This window comes from Convolutriloba macropyga, chromosome 3, assembly GCF_964194025.1.
Source record: "Convolutriloba macropyga chromosome 3, txConMacr16.3, whole genome shotgun sequence".
Lineage (NCBI taxonomy): Eukaryota > Metazoa > Xenacoelomorpha > Acoela > Convolutidae > Convolutriloba > Convolutriloba macropyga.
Window position 1 is genome coordinate 21,040,571 of NC_134470.1, and position 17,672 is coordinate 21,058,242.

General features: G+C 35.2%; 1 protein-coding gene across 4 annotated transcripts in view; it reads left to right on the top strand.

Annotated features, from left to right (window-relative positions):
• Nucleotides 1-17,672, top strand: part of LOC142336051 (uncharacterized) — a 149,932-nt gene that overhangs the window by 63,896 nt on the left and 68,364 nt on the right. For all 4 annotated transcript variants that reach the window (XM_075384544.1, XM_075384545.1, XM_075384546.1 and 1 more), the window contains 3 exons: nt 180-364; nt 1,858-2,172; nt 2,246-2,285. In XM_075384544.1, coding sequence (XP_075240659.1) covers nt 180-364; nt 1,858-2,172; nt 2,246-2,285 — 540 coding nt within the window. The remainder of the gene's footprint in view (nt 1-179; nt 365-1,857; nt 2,173-2,245; nt 2,286-17,672) is intronic.

Consider the following 17,672-nt stretch of genomic DNA (forward strand, 5'->3'; position numbering starts at 1 on the left):
GAGAAATGCTCGTTTCTCAAAGTCGTTCGAAGTTTGTTCCATCTCCTCTGATTAAAGTTGTGGGTTCGGGTGTGGTACAAGAGTCGATGAAATAGATTAATTATAAAATATGATAGGATGGTGGGAGATTTAGTGAGTTTTAGCAAAATTGTTGTATAGATGAGGGCTTTTGTGTTCAGGATGATAGAGTTCAAATTGAGGACTACGAGAGAGCAGAAGCAGATGACGATGCCGGTGAAGAAGAGGATGAAGATGATGATGACGATGAGCAGTATTTGGGGGCTGTTGGCGGTGCTCCTGCTGCACTCACTCAACAAATGGCTGAGAAGAACCGGAAAACTGCAGAACTCAGAGCAAAGATCCAGTTAGTTCTCTTCCGTAGTAATTGTGAAACTAAATCTGGCATTATTAAGTCGGTGTATGAGCTTAAATGCAATAGTTGGGTGATTACTTGCCAGTGCTGATTGATATGCAGCCATGAATAAATCGTGGGATAATAGCCAGTATTTACTATCAATTGTTCGAGTGATTTCAGTAGGGACTCACATTTGTCCTACCACTTTGCATTGATGATCCTTTTAGCCGTTTTTAGATCGACCCTTGTCAGCGTGTAGGAAAAAGAATTTGCGACGTCTTCTTGTTTTTTTATAGCTGCGAAGCTGTAAGCTGAGCGTAGCTATATTGCGGTGCTCTTGGTTTTTTACAATTCAAAGAATTTGAATTGTATTGGGGCGCTGTCTTTTTTTTAAAGATCTGTTCACACATTTTCATGATTTTTGAAGTCAAATTGGAGTAGTGATTTTGGTCACGCCGAAACAGGAAATGGAGCGAAAAAGCGAGTGGTTTTGCGGCGTGAATTTTTTTCGCTCTAATTTTAAAGTAGAGTGCGAAAATGGTGTTTAAACAAAAATTCGGTTTCTCGGTAGTGGTTTTTTGTTCACATGCGGCAATTTCACTCTGATTTTTACTGTTTTTTCGATTTTTTGGATCGGATTTTTTTCTAAATGGTTTTCCCAATCCATTCACAGCTCATTCTAGGCCTAGTTTTTTGTTTGAATTAAATGTTCATTTCTCGCTAGTGGTTTTTTTGTTCTCATGCGGCATTTTGACATTGATTTTTTGATCTGATTTTTTAAAAATGGTTTTCTCAATTCACTCATAGTCCATTCTAGGTTTAGTTTTTCTGTTTAGTCAATGAAAATTCTTTGAATTGTACGTCAGGACTTGTCCTGCTATGTTTTTTGTTTTGTCGTCTGACGCTCTTTTTTCGTTTTACATTTGTTCACACAGCAAAGCTGAAAAAGTCAAATTTTCTGAATGACTTCTTCCTCTCACTAACGGCATTTGCGCGCGTGACGTCATATCTCACTCGCTCTAGCAAAAGTTTTTAGGTTATTAGCGTCATTAGATTTTGATCATACGTGACTTACATATCTCAATAAAATGACTTTTACTCTTTAAAAACTTAAGCTTAGTTTGAATTTGTTTAAGGTCAAATGAACTAATATGTGCAGTAAAGGACCCTAATAAGAGGCTTCTGCGGAATGAATTTTAACAATCTTTATTAATTTATCGCTGAATGTTTTTTACAGAGTTTTTTGAGCGGCTTCGATTTTTTTCAATTTAGATCTGTATCTGTTTCTATCTCTATTATATGGCACGCAGGTCTATTCTTTCGCAGCTATTCCGGCAATCTGCCGGCTCTGTTTTTCATATTCGCAACTTAGCTATACGTATTTACGCCTAAATAACGATGAACTCTTTTTCTACATTTCAGTAACACTGCCACTGATTTCAGGTTTAAAGTTTTTTTATGACGTTAAAAGCCATGAGCACAAGAAGAAACCTTTACTTTAGGGAGATTGAGAAGCTGAAGAGTGGAATTGAGCAGTTGCAGGACCTCATCTCCAACGTGCACGCCTCATCAGCCACCACTGCGTCCACTTCACAAAGTGCAACTGGAACTTCTGAGGAATCTAGACTCAACTATCTCCTCAATGGCAGGTCTGAAGACGAGGGTCTCAACCAGCGACTCAATCAGCTCAGAGCTTTGCTACAGACAGTGGCTAGTGGGGACAACTTTCCTACAGAGCAGTTTTTAATGTCTGACAACGAAGAGGAGCAACAGCAAGCATCTTTGCAGCGACAAATTACGTCACGAGGAAGAAATGGGTATGGTAACGTTTAAGTACAAGAGTGATGTGCCCCGTATTTAACTTGTTAACTGTTTTATTTTCTTTTTCAGGGAAACAGTGATGTCTTCTCAGAAAATGGAAGCTCAGATGGTAAGAGTAACTCTGCGACAGGCAATAAATTGAAATCCTAAAGTGCCTAATTGATAAATGTGGAATTACTGGCCTTACCTTGGCTTTTTGTTATATGGTCGTCGCATTTATTTCAATAAGTTCGTACGCGTACATGAAGTCCAGTTGGCTCTTGCTGAAGAGTTTTTATGCTCTCAAACAAATTATGTAGCAATTATTTTAGTCGTGCTAGTCTTTTATATGCGATTTTACGTATTTCCAAATTTTAGTATAATAATTTTTTGTGTGGCCATTTGACTTTTCGTTCTCACCGTGCAAATTGAACTGTGTGCAAAAACTAATTGTTTAATAGCCGCCGTCAGCCTCTCAAACGGCTATTATTTAGGCGCTCTCCTTTTTTACAATTCAGAAAATTTGAATTGTATTGGGGGCGCTGTCTTTGTTGATTGCTCTCAAACGAAGTTGAGCATTTATATTAGTCATGTCTTTTCTTAATGCGATTTTTCGCTTGACCAATTGTTCGTCTGACGTTTTTGACTTTTCGTCTTCAAAAACGGGATAAACAGGTAACGCCCAGTGAGCATTAAGTGCTCTTAGAGCCTTTCAGCTCAAACTGTTTTGGAGACTTATACTTTTGTTGTGAAGGGCGGTTCTTAGAGGTTGAAGACACCCTCATTGTTGACCCCCCACTAGTGCCCCCACCGCGCTGTTGCCGCCCCACCCCAGTGTTTCCCAACTCCCTCCCTCCCCATCAACCCCCGGTGTTCTCAAAAGTTTTTTTGACATTTATTTTCCATTTTTCTTGTCTTTCCAGACGCAGTGGCCATAAAACATCCTTATGGGTTTGATGATAAGTTACTGAAAAAAAATTTTGCCATGGAAAAGCTTTCATTTTTTTAATTTGACAAAATTTAACAATTTTCAAGTTTTTCGAAATTTTTTTTCGTTATAGATTTTTTAGCCTCAAGAGCCAAGTAATCTCCTCTAAGGCATGACAATAGGTTAATGTATAGTTTCTAGATGTAATGGAATGTCTTTCAAGGTTTTAACATCACGAGTTTTAGCATTTTTTTTACGAAACATGCAATTTTCTCCTTTTGACATTTAGTCATTATTCAAGTTTTCTTTGAGCCTCAGGGGCCAGATAAACTCCTTAGGGGTTTGATAATAAGTTACTCACAAACTGTCCTTGGCCATGGAATACCTTTCGACTTTTATATATAGCAAATTTTAGCAATTTTTTTTTCTAGTTTTTCGAAAATTTTGTCGGTCTTTTTTTTTCTCCAGCCTCGAGAGCCGAGGAACCTCTTCTGGGGTTTGAAAATAGGTAGGTTTCTGTTTAGTTTTCAAAGGTACTTCAATGTTTTTCAAGATTTCAACACCACGAAATTTTGCATATTCGTTACAAAACTACAAATTTTCAATTTTTTTTACATTTATTGTCAGAATTTTCAGCCTAACAGAAAATCTGTTAGGGTTTGATAATACGTTACTCGAAAATGTTTTCTGGCGATGGATTAGTTTTCAACTTTATTACCACAACGTTTTGCAGTTTTTTGTGCAACCTGTAATTTTTTTGAAGTTTTTTGAAATATTTTGTCCGTTTTTAGATGTAATGGAATGTTTTTCAAGATTTTAATATCAGCAATTTTCAAAAAACATTTGCAATTTTTAAAATCTTTTTGATTTGTTTTTTTTTTCGTTTTTTCCGGCACCAGGGTCCTAAGGATCTCCTCCAAGGTTTGATTATTAGCTGTAGCACAGTTTCGACAGTTAATTGAAAGTTAAAATTTAATTTTCAATTTTTCGGAAAATTATTCCTTTCCAAATTTATGGATCTTTTTATGAGCCAATGAAGCTGCTTAAGGATTGAAACAGGGATACTGGATAGTCTCTTGAGGCAATGAAATGGTTTTGAAGATTTTAATATCTTGAATTATAGCAAGATTTTGTTAAAACTTGCGACTGTTTTCAACATTTTTTAAGGTTTTTGTCCTTTTCTGAGTTTAACGATCACCACTGGGCATCGAAGCTTTTCAAGTTTTGCAGATGGGTTACATGATAGAACTTCTGAGACAAAATTTGATTTTGAACATTTTCAATGCGAAACATGGTAACTTTTCTTCGAAATTTTGCGCACAAGGCTAGAAAACTACAAGATGCAGAGTCGAATCTCACCATGGGATGTATTCCTAGCGCTCGCTCTCTCTCTCTCTCTCTGTCGGTTGGGTTTTTTTCCTTATCTTTCTCAATCACGTTTTATCTCTCTCTCTCTCTCTCTCTCTTCCTTAACTCTTTTGTTGATGCCGCACTGCAGCTGTTGTGGCGTGATGTCATCTTTTATTACCCTCACCTCACGCTCCTTCAATTAAGCTAAAGCTAGCATCACTTAACCGTGGCTAGCAAATGACGAAGCCCAACTTTTGTCAGTTGTTTGAGAGCAATGCGCCCGACGTTAGTCGGTTATGTATATTGAATGCGAAGCAATATCACAGCTCGTTTTGTTCTCATCCTTGTTTTTTGAAAAATTTATTCTCATTGTACGTCTTTTGAGAAAATTTTTCTAACAATTCTTTTTTGTTAATTTTAGAACACAATACTTTCATACCGAAGTTCTTCTATTGAAGCTCACATTTACAATTAAATGAGGCCCAGTAAGCATATACCATGTTTTCAGAGAAATGCTCATTTTTTTTATGGATTTGAAAATATTTTTTTTGTAAACTTCAAATGAATTGTTGTTTTGCCCGTTGTTGTTGTTTTTTCGCAGTCTTGTGACTTCGTATTAATGTTAAACGGTGCAGTTGCCTTCCTGATATGATATAAGTAACCCTATATAGTGCCTAATGGCTCTGATGACTTTGAATTCATTTCGTTTCAGCAAATCTATGTATTAATTTGTCAACTTTAAGCTTAATTTCCGTAAACGCAGGTTGCAGACGTTGACAGCTTAATCGCTTCTCCAGAGGTTAATTTTTTTTATTAATGGTTTCCTGGCTTCGATACCAGTTGTTAAAAAAATTGAATTATTTACCCAAAATTCAGTTGGCGTACCATGCGTTACCATTATCCAGTTGTTTCTTGTTGCCTTGTTGGACTATCATATTAGTAACAGATCCTATTGGCTTTGACAAACTGCGTATTTGATTATATATAATGTTTGAGACCATAAAATGCTTTTGAAGATTTTAATATCTTGAATTTTAGCAAGATTTTGTTAAAACTTGCAATTGTTTTCAAAGTTTTTGAATGTTTTTGTCCTTCTCTGAGTTTAACGATCATTGCTTGCCAACGAAGCTTTTCAAGTCTTGATTATGGCTTACTTGACTTAAATCCAGAGACAAAAAAAAGTTTTTAACATTCTCACTGCGAAATCAGGAAGCTTTTCTTTTATTTTTGCAATATTTTGCAATTTTAAAATATCAGTATTTTATTTGATTTATGTACTAAGAAGGCTAGAAAACTAAAAGTTGCAGAGTCGAATCAAGCTAAAGCTAGGCTCACTAAACCGTGGTTAGCTACTGGCAAAGCCAACCGCTCGTCGGTCGTTTCAGAGCAATTCGCCTGACGCTAGTCAGCTATCTTTTTAAGATCTGTTCACATTTTCATGATTTTTGAAGTCAAATTGGAGTACTGATTTTGGTCACGCCGAATCAGGAAGTGGAGCAAAAAAGCGAGTGGTTTTGCGGAGTAAATATTTTTCGCTGGTGCTTTCCCGCTAGTTTTTTTTGTTCACATGCGTCAATTTCACTTTGAATTTTACTGTTTTCATTTTTGGATCTGATTGTTTTTCTAAGTGGTTTTTCCCATTCCATTTGTAGTTATTCTAGGCTTAGTAATTTTTGTTTGAACCAAAATTTTTATTTTTCGCTTGTGGTTTTGTTCACATGCGGCTTTTTGACATTGATTCTGTTTTTTTTCAATTTTTTGATGTTTGTTTTAAAATGGTTTTCACAATTCTTTCATAGTCCGTTCTCAGTCTAGTTTTTCGTTAAGTTATTGAAAATTCTTTGTTTGAATTTTACGTCAGAACTTGTCCTGTTGTTTTTTTAAGATATTTTCACACATTTTCGTGATTTTTGAATGAAATTGGGGTAGTGATTTTGGTCACGCTGAAACAGGAAATGGAGCGAAAAAGCGAGTGATTTAGCAGCGTGCATTTGTTTCGCTCTAGATTTAAAGTAGATTGAGAAAACGGTGTTTGAACAGAAGTTCGCTTTCTAGTGGTTTTTTGTTAACATGGGGCAATTTTACTTTGATTTTTACTGTTTTTTCGATTTTTTGGATCGGACTTTTTCTAAATCGCTTTTCCAATCCATTCGTAGTTCAATCTAGGCCTAGTTTTTTGTTTGAACTAATTTTCCATTTCTCACTAGTGGTTTTGTGTTCACATGCGGCCTTTTGAAATTGATTTTCTGTATTTAATTTAAATTTTATCTGATTTTTCTAGAAATGGTTTTTCTAATTCACTCATAGTCCGTTCTAGGTCTAGTTTTTTGTTTAGTTAATTAAAATTCTTCGAATTGTACATCAGGACTTGCTATGTTTTTATTTCGCTTTTTTCAACATTTTAATATCCCAATTTTTAGCGTTTTTTAAAATAAAATTTGCAATTTTTAAGTTTTTTTGTGAATTTTTTTTCATTTTTTAGTCTTCTCAAGCGTGAAGGGCCACAGAATCACCTCCAGATTTTCATAGTTAGTTACTGCATACTCTTTAGTGGCTTGGAAAATTATTTAATGTCGCAAATTTTGGCTGTTTTATTATAACTTGCTTTGTTTTGCAAGCTTTTTAAAAAATTTTTAGAAGCAAGTTTTTCTGGCACCCTGGGCGCAGAAGCCTCCTCTAGGGTTTGACAATAAGGTAATTCAGAGTTGGATTGGTTATCAAAATTTCAATAACACGAATTCAAGCAATTTTTTGATAATTTTTTTTTCAAATTTTCTGAAAATTTTTGACATGTTTAGAGTTGATCGAGCTTTATGAGCGAATAAAACTATTCAAGGCTTAAAAAGGATACTTAATAGGCTCCGGATACAACGAAACGGTTCTGAAGATATTAATTTCTCGAATATTAACAAGATTTTACTAGTTTTAAATTTTTCTGATTTTTTATTTTAGTTTAAAGATCTTTACTGGCCAACGCAACAGTTTAACGTCTCAGGTGGTTTACATGACAGAACAACAGGGGCAAAGAAATGATTTATTAACATTTCTTCTGCGAAATGTAGATACTTTCTTTAAATTTTGTGCTTTAAAATATCTTTGAAGCATTCGTCATATTTCTTGTTTATCTACCTTTAGTGGATAATAGATCTCTTTGAAGGCGTTTGCGAGAGTTAATGAATATATTGAGTTGTATCATAATTGCCCTTCCGGGTAAAAGCTTCAAGAATTGTAACAACGATTTTTTTTGGTTTGTTTGATTATTTTAATTTCAACTTTTGAGATAGTCTTTTTCACTGGGATTGTTCAATTGATCTGCTGGTCAGGTACCACAGTTCTCAATTTTCCATTCAATTTTTTGGATTGTATTTCCGTACTTGTCCTGCTATGTTTTTATTTCGTTTGACCTTTTGATCACGTTTTTCGTTTCACATAAGTCACGACTTTCACATTTGACTTCTGACTTACCTTACTCACTGTTTCAACTGAGTGGTTTTTAAATCCATTCACTCAATGAATTACGCAAGATAGTTAATACAACAGTCAGGGTCAAAAGAACAAAAACAAAAGAGACGGGATAGACCGATAAAGCCCCGTCATTAATTCATTGAGAATTAGGTTATCAAAGTTCATTAGTGTTTGCCAGCTGACATTGGTATTAGGCTTATTAGTTTTCAGTTTAGAAACTGAATTAAGTATAGTTTCAGAGTCCAACCAAAACTGCACGCCGATTTATGACACTTTGTCACTAAAAATAGAAAAAAAATATCTTTTTTGCCTGCTTCAATCCCGATATCCGTCAACGGAGGCAATTTTCCGGCAATCTGCCGGATGTGTTTGATGCAATGAGCAAGATAACCGTAAACTGAGAAGCTAATGGAAACAATTTAGCGCTGAATTTTTTAATGCGAATTAAAATGATCCCTTTCCCAGAATTTTTTTTTGATCCTTTCCGTTCGTGCCATTTGTGTATGGATTTCTTCGTACGTTTTCGAAAGAATTTTTTTTGTGTTTTTCCAAGTAGTCTGGTTAATAGCTGCGAAAGGGATGGCAGAGCAGGAGACATTTCATTTTCGCTTTATGTTTAAATGCTCTCAAACGAGGGTTGTAACAATTACATCAGTCCTGAGTCCTTATGCGATTTGTCGCTGTACCGATTTTTCGTGTGACCCATTTGACTTTTTGTCCTCAAAAACGGGATAAACAGGTAACGCTGGGAGGGCATTAAGTTCGGTTAGAGCTTTACACCTAACCAATCTCGAAAGATGAAATTCACCAAAACCATTTCGAGCACACCAAGTGTTCATGGTGTTCCTTATCTTCAGTTAACCCACCCCCATCCCCAACTCACCCCTCCCCCGCTAACCACCCAATCCACCCTCATCCATCTGGCGGTTTGGACCTGCTTCTTTTCCGGTGCTCCCAACCCTACCCCCCCAATCATTTGACGTTCTCACAATGCTTGCATCTGTGAGCACCAGCTGGGTAGTACCGCAGCCAACCGCTCGCCTATCGTTTAAGAGAAATTCGTTATTTTTTTTCGTTATTTATTTTCATTATTTTTTTTAAATTGTTTTTTCTTCCTTATAGTTGTAGTGGGAACTGCGACGTTTTTTTAAAAATTATGATCAGTTTTTTTCTAGTCTTTGTGCAAATGTTTAACTGAGTTGATAACGTAATGTTACTTTTCACCTTTGAGAGTGATTTTTCTTCTCTTGCGTGAATAATTGTTTGGTCACACTCAACTTCCCTCACGCTCAAACTGATAATAGTCCCTGTGGCATCTCCTTAAGCTGCAGAAGTGTGCCTAACAACGAAATCCCATCACGGTTTTACTACTAAGTTTTTGTGACTTTAACCTCATTTCTTAATCTTTTTTAGGTCTATAGCCTGGACATTTTTTAACTGCTCTCATACGAAGGTTGTAGCAATTATATTAGTACTGTGGTCTTTTTATGCAATTTTTCTCTTTAGAACTTTTCCGTCATTAGAACTGGGCCGACCAATATAGAGTTCTCTTGGTTAGGAGGTTTGTTAATTGATTGAGGTTTCTGTTAATTGAATTGGTTGAAAAAAAATGGAAGGTGGAATGAATTGTCGGATGAAAAGTTTTTCAAAATAGCCTTCATTTTGACTCGCGTGTGCTGCCTGTTTTATTAGTTGTCTCTTGTTATAACAGCTCTCTTTAGCCTATTTCGTGGTTGTTTTAATGCAATCTGCCGATTGTTCTTTAATTTTTTCGTTGTGCCTTCCCGCCCCCCGAAAAAAAAATCATGGCACGGACTCTTGGGGTGTATTTAATTTGCACGCACTAAGCCGAGGGAGGCACAAGTTATAAAATCCTTTTATTTGGTATCTTAAGACTACATCTCTGCAAATAATTTTGGCTATTTGGTGTCAATGTGACATTCTCGTTAATTCTCGTTATTTCAATTCGTATGCGTCAAATTTGTTATCATCTGATCACGCTTAGTAGTCTTTAAATAGGTTCGGGGTGGTTTTTGTTCGGGGAATGGTAACGCTCATGAGCTGAATTAAATGATATCATTTGTGAACGAATTGAAGGCGATTGATTGCACCCAAATTCAAGTCGCAATTTGATTCATTACTGACTATTCTTGTGTTACAGTTGTTTAAGCAATGAAAGTCCGGGAACAAAGTACGGAACCGGATGAGTTTAATAATCATTAATAGCCGCCCTCATCTTCTCAGCCGGCTATTATAGCGCTCCTTTTTTTTTTACTTCGTCGAATAAAAAAATGTTTCGCTTTACCTCATTTTGCCGCCTTTTCAACATTTTGCGTGAAATCTTTTTGACTTCTCTAGGCTAGTTTCTCTTTTCTCTCATTCTGCTAAAAGTGAATTTGAACATCAGCTGCTCAGCAAAGCAATTCAAAATGAACAGAGTCAGTATAAAAATTGAAGTCAGAAATAGAAACGGGATAAACCCATAAAGCCCAATTTTAGATGCCCACTATTTGAACGTCGTTCCTATAAGTCTTATTTACCATCTCTAATGCTTATTGTTATTGATAGTAGCGCCTGTAGCCTCTCTATAAGAAACAGAAGTATGTTCAACTACGAAATGCCATCAAAAAAAATCGGACTTAAAAAAATGTTTTTGTACAAAAATCTTTTTTTTCAATATCTTCTGTTTTTTCAATCCCAATCATGCTTATTGGAATCAACGGCGGCTATTTTCCGGCAATCTGCCGGGTATGTTGTTTAATAGCCGCCCTCATCTTCTCAGCCGGCTATTATAGCGCTCCCAATTTTTTTTACGACTCGAAGAGGAGTATTGGTTTTCTTAAGGTTTTTTTACCGGAAGTACTATTCGCTCAGACGATGTTTTGACCTAAAAGCGAAAGTGAGTAAAATTGACGTGTGAACTAATTTTTTCTGAGCGAGAGAAGTTTTTTGATCATGTGCTGCGTTTTGTGAATGACTTTTTGACTTTGAACAGTTGTTTTTGACTGAATGGCACATATAGATAACCGTTTTTAGACGTTTTTTTTTTGTCTAAGTGGCCCAGAGTTTTTTCTTGTAATTTGGTTTTTTGTAGATATAATTTTTATTCGATGCTATATTGAAATGCAAACCTCGGGAATGGATACCACATTTTTTTGCATAGCCCGAAATTACGTTTCAAGTTCAAAATTGGCACATATTTCTTGATTTTTTAGGTAATTTATTGGCTGTTTTTCTATTAATTTCTTTATTTTTGGATCGTTTAGCTGTCTTTTTGTCATCAATCAGTTAATATGGCAACTTCCCTTCCATAATTCATATACTCAATGCCTCTTTCTACCTCGATGTAATTTTGTTGTATAAAATTGTAGATATGCTAATCCGATTTTGGTAGTTTTTTTGAGAAATTTTCTGTTTTTTGTTTGTATTTTGCTATTAATTACTAGAAATAGTCTTTGTGTGCAACATAAGTGGCTTTAATTTTGTTTGAATAAATTGCAATTATTTTTGCGTTAAGTTTTTGAAAATCATTGTTTTTTGTTTGAATTCTGCTTTTCTGTTTTCGTTCGGTTCAGGAGGATGGATTTTTGTCTCGGATGACTCGTTGTCTTTTCTCTGTCTCGAATGCTGAAAAATTAAATGTATTCGTTTGCTTAATTTTTTTAATTTTCAAAAATCAAGAATTAGTTTTTTTGTTTTTGTTTTCTTTACATTGTGACCATTTTCTTCACATTCTAGTTTGTATCAATTTAGTTTTGTTCTGGCACCTACTTTTATATTTGTTATTTTGATTTTTTCAGTTGCTAAAGAGTTGAATGATTTCGAGTTTTCTTAGATGTTCGTCCTCTTTGGTTTTAGTTCAACATAAGACAATTCTGGGAGTTTGCTAGAAAGCTTCTTCCTACATTTCTACTTTTTACTATGCATTGCATTTTTTTGCGGGCCTTGGTAGTGTTTTTAAACAATTTTTTGCCTTTGAATATTATTCTGTTGCTTGTCTTTTCTATGATCCATTGAATTTTTGAATTATTATGAATCATATTGTCTAGCAAATATACAACAAGTCAGAAGTATGTGTTTTTTTGGTCTTTTTGTATAGATTAGAAATCTAATTGTAGCGGTTCTCTGATTCTTAAATGTGAGCATTCTGTTTTGAAAATTTTAACTTAGTTTAAGCTTTTTATCTGCAGCTTGCTTTCGCGATCTTTTTGACGTTAATCTGAGGACAATTGATAGCCCTGTCAGGTTTTTTTAGCCTATCGGTTTTTTGATCATCCTAGATTTGGAACTTTTTGTTACGAAACTTTTTCAATATAAAATTTTGCTGCATTTCGTTTCTCTTGGTGACAATGGTTTAAATTTCACCAATTTTTAGATCAGACCCGGTGAGTTAATGGTTTAAAACAAAAGGAAATGGCTTCAGCTTCTTTGAAACTTCGAGTCGCTTCCGGAATTCTTCCGGCTATGTTTTTTACTTCGTCGAACTTTTTTTCGCGTTACCGCTAGACATTTTGCATGAAATCTTTTCGACTTCTCTAGGCTAGTTTCGCTCTTCTCTCATTCTGCTTAAAGTGAATTTGAACATCAGTTGCTCAGCAAAGCAATTCAAAATGAACAGAGTCAGTATAAAAAATTGAAGTCAGAAATAAAAACGGGATAAACCCATAAAGCCCATTTTTAGATACCCGGTACTTGAACTTTGTTCTCATAAGTTTTAGTTAATATCTATACTGGTTATTGGTAATGATACTAGAACCTGTATCCTCTCACCGAGAGACAGAAGTATGTTCAACTACGAAATGCCATCAATATAAATCGGACTTAAGAAATGGTTTTGTACAAAAATCTTTTTTTTCAATATCGTCTATTCTTTCAATCCCAATCATGCTTATTGGAATCAACGGCGGCTATTTTCCGGCAATCTGCCGGGTATGTTTTAAAGATTTTGCAACAAATTTAAACTTCCCATTTTTAATAGCCGCCCTCATCTTAGCCGGCTATTATAGCGCTCCTATTTTTTTTTGATCTGTTCACGCATTTTCATGATTTTTGAAGTCAAATTGGAGTAGTGAATTTGATCACGCCGAAACAGGAAGTGGAGCGAAAAAGCGAGTGGTTTTACGGCGTTAATTTTTTTCGCTCTAATTTTAAAGTAGAGTGAGAAAACGGTGTTTGAACAAAATTTCGCTTTCTAGTGGTTTTTTGTTAACATGGGGCAATTTTACTTTGATTTTTACTGTTTCTTCTGTTTTTTGTATCGGACTTTTTCTAAATGGCTTTTCCAATCCATTCGTATTTCAATCTAGGCCTAGTTTTTTGTTTGAACCAATTTTCCATTTCTCGCTAGTGGTTTTGTGTTCACATGTGGCCTTTTGAAATTGATTTTCTGTATTTAATTTAAATTTTATCTGATTTTTCTAGAAATGGTTTTTCTAATTCACTCATAGTCCGTTCTAGGTCTAGTTTTTTGTTTAGTTAATTAAAATTCTTTGAATTGTACATCAGGACTTGCTATGTTTTTATTTCGCTTTTTTCAACATTTTTATATCCCAATTTTTAGCGTTTTTTAAAATAAAATTTGCAATTTTAGGTTTTTTGTGAATTTTTTTCATTTTTTAGTCTTCTCAAGCGTGAAGGGCGACAGAATCTCCTCCAGGACTTCATAATTATTTACTGAACACTCTTAAGTGGCATGGAAAAATATTGAATGTCGCAGATTTTGGCTGTTTTAATATAACTTGCTTTGTTTTGCAAGCTTTTTAAAAAATTTTCAGAAGCGAATTTTTCTGGCACCCTGGGCGCAGAAACCTCCTCTAGGGTTTGATAATAAGGTAATTCATAGTTGCTACAGATAATGGATTGGTTATCAAAATTTCAATAACACGAATTCGAGCAATTTTTTGATAATTTTTTTTTTCAAATTCTCTGAAAATTTTGACATATTTAGAGTTGATCGAGCTTTATGAGCAAATAAAACTATTCAAGTCCTAAAAAGGATACTAAATAGGCTCCGGATACAACGAAATGGTTCTGAAGATATTAATTTCTCGAATTTTAACAAGATTTTACTAGTTTTAAATTTTTCTGATTTTTTTATTTTAGATTAAAGATCTCTACTGGCCAACGCAACAATTTAACGTCTCAGATGGTTTACATGACAGAACTACAGAGGCAAAGAAATGATTTATTAACATTTCTTCTGCGAAATGTAGATACTTTCTTTAAATTTTGTGCTTTAAAATATCTTTGAAGCATTCGTCATATTTCTTGTTTATCTACCTTTAGTGGATAATAGATCTCTTTGAAGGCGTTTGCGAGAGTTAATGAATATATTGAGTTGTATCATAATTGCCCTTCCGGGTAAAAGCTTCAAGAATGGTAACAACGATGTTTTTTATTTTGTTTGATTATTTTAATTTCAACTTTTGAACAATCCCAGTCTTTTTGACTGGGATTGTTCAGTTCAATTGATCTGCTGGTCAGGTACCACAGTTATCAATTTTTCATTCAATTTTTTGGATTGTATTTCCGGACTTGTCCTGCTATGTTTTTATTTCGTTTGACCTTTTGATCACGTTTTTCGTTTCACATAAGTCACGACTTTCACATTTGACTTCTGACTTACCTTACTCACTGTTTCAACTGAGTGGTTTTTAAATCCATTCACGCAATGAATTACGCAAGATAGTTAATACAACAGTCAGGGTCAAAAGAACAAAAACAAATGAGACGGGATAGACCGATAAAGCCCTGTCATTAATTCATTGAGAATTAGGTTATCAAAGTTCATTAGTGTTTGCCAGCTGACATTGGTATTAGGCTTATTAGTTTTCAGTTTAGAAACTGAATTAAGTATAGTTTCAGAGTCCAACCAAAACTGCACGCCGATTTATGACACTTTGTCACTAAAAATAGAAAAAAAATTATCTTTTTTGCCTGCTTCAATCCCGATGTGCGTCAACGGAGGCTATTTTCCGGCAATCTGCCGGATGTGTTTGGTGCAATGAGCAAGATAACCGTAAACTGAGAAGCTAATGGAAACAATTTAGCGCTGAATTTTTTTAATGCGAATTAAAATGATCCCTTTCCCAGAATTTTTTTTTATCCTTTCCGTTCTTGCCATTTGTGTATGGATTTCTTCGTACGTTTTCGAAAGAATTTTTTTTGTGTTTTTCCAAGTAGTCTGGTTAATAGCTGCGGAAGGGATGGCAGAGCAGGAGACATTTCATTTTGCTTTGTTTAAGTGCTCTCAAACGAGGGATGTAACAATTACATCAGTCCTGAGTCCTTATGCGATTTGTCGCTGTACCGATTTTTCGTGTGACCCATTTGACTTTTTGTCCTCAAAAACGGGATAAACAGGTAACGCTCGGAGGGCATTAAGTTCGGTTAGAGCTTTACACCTAACCAATCTCGAAATATGAAAGTCACCAAAACCATTTCGAGCACACCAAGTGTTCATGGTGTTCCTTATCTTCAGTTAACCCACCCCCATCCCCAACCTACCCCTCCCCCGCTAACCACCCAATCCACCCTCATCCATCTGGCGGTTTGGACCTGCTTCTTTTCCGGTGCTCCCAACCCTACCACCCCAATCATTTGACGCCCTCACAATGCTTGCATCTCTGAGCACCAGCTGGGTAGTACCGCAGCCAACCGCTCGCCTATCGTTTAAGAGAAATTCGTTGTTATTTTTTTTCGTTATTTATTTTCATTATTTTTTTAAATTGTTTTTTCTTCCTTATAGTTGTAGTGGGAACTGCGACGTTTTTTTAAAATTAAGATCAGTTTTTTTCGTGTCTTTGTGCAAATGTTTAACTGAGTTAATAACGTAATGTTACTTAGCACTCTTGAGAGTGATTTTTCTTCTCTTGCGTGAATAACTGTTTGGTCACACTCAACTTCCCTCACGCTCAAACTGATAAAAGTCCCTGTGGCATCTCCTTAAGCTGCAGAAGTGTGCCTAACAACGAAATCCCATCACGGTTTTACTACTAAGTTTTTGTGACTTTAACCTCATTTCTTAATCTTTTTTAGGTCTATAGCCTGGACATTTTTTAACTGCTCTCATACGAAGGTTGTAGCAATTATATTAGTACTGTGGTCTTTTTATGCAATTTTTCTCTTAACCAATTTTCCGTCATTAGAACTGGGCCGACCAATATAGAGTTCTCTTGTTTAGGAGGTTTGTTAATTGATTGAGGTTTCTGTTAATTGAATTGGTTGAAAAAAAAATGGAAGGTGGAATGAATTGTTTAACTGCTCTCATACGAAGGTTGTAGCAATTATAGTCATTAGAACTGGGCCGACCAATATAGAGTTCACTTGGTTAGGAGGTTTGTTAATTGATTGTGGTTTCTGTTAATTGAATTGGTTGAAAAAAAAATGGAAGGTGGAATGAATTGTCGGATCAAAAGTTATTCAAAATAGCCTTCATTTTGACTCGCGTGTGCTGCCTGTTTTATCAGTTGTCTCTTGTTATAACAGCTCTCTATAGCCTATTTCGTGGTTGTTTTAATGCAACCTGCCAATTGTTCTTTAATTTTTTCCTTGTGCCTTCCCGCCCACCGAAAAAAAAAATCATGGCACGGACTCTTGGGGGTGTATTTAATTTGCACGCACTAAGCCGAGGGAGGCACAAATTATAAAATCCTTTTTATTTGGTATCTTAAGACTACATCTCTGCAAATAATTTTGGCTATTTGTTGTCAATGTGACATTCTCGTTAGTTCTCGTTATTTCAATTCGTATGCGTCAAATTTGTTATCATCTGATCACGCTTAGTAGTCTTTAAATAGGTTCGTGGTGGTTTTTGTTCGGGGAATGGTAACGCTCATGAGCTGTATTAAATGATATCATTTGTGAACGAATTGAAGGCGATTGATTGCACCCAAATTCAAGTCGCAATTTGATTCATTACTGACTATTCTTGTGTTACAGTTGTTTAAGCAATGAAAGTCCGGGAACAAAGTACGGAACTGGATGAGTTTAATAATCATTTAAAGATTGTGCAACAAATTTAAACTTCCCATTTTTAATAGCCGCACTCATCTTCTCAGCCAGCTATTATAGCGCTCCTATTTTTTTTTTAGATCTGTTCACGCATTTTCATGATTTTTGAAGTCAAATTGGAGTAGTGAATTTGATCACGCCGAAACAGGAAGAGGAGCGAAAAAGCGAGTGGTTTTACGGCGTGAATTTTTTTCGCTCTAATTTTAAAGTAGAGTGAGAAAACGGTGTTTGAACAAAATTTCGCTTTCTAGTGGTTTTTTGTTAACATGGGGCAATTTTACTTTGATTTTTACTGTTTTTTCTGTTTTTTGTATCGGACTTTTTCTAAATGGCTTTTCCAATCCATTCGTATTTCAATCTAGGCCTAGTTTTTGTTTGAACCAATTTTCCATTTCTCGCTAGTGGTTTTGTGTTCACATGTGGCCTTTTGAAATTGATTTTCTGTATTTAATTTAAATTTTATCTGATTTTTCTAGAAATGGTTTTTCTAATTCACTCATAGTCCGTTCTAGGTCTAGTTTTTTGTTTAGTTAATTAAAATTCTTTGAATTGTACATCAGGACTTGCTATGTTTTTATTTCGCTTTTTTCAACATTTTTATATCCCAATTTTTAGCGTTTTTTAAAATAAAATTTGCAATTTTAGGTTTTTTGTGAATTTTTTTCATTTTTTAGTCTTCTCAAGCGTGAAGGGCGACAGAATCTCCTCCAGGACTTCATAATTATTTACTGAACACTCTTAAGTGGCATGGAAAAATATTGA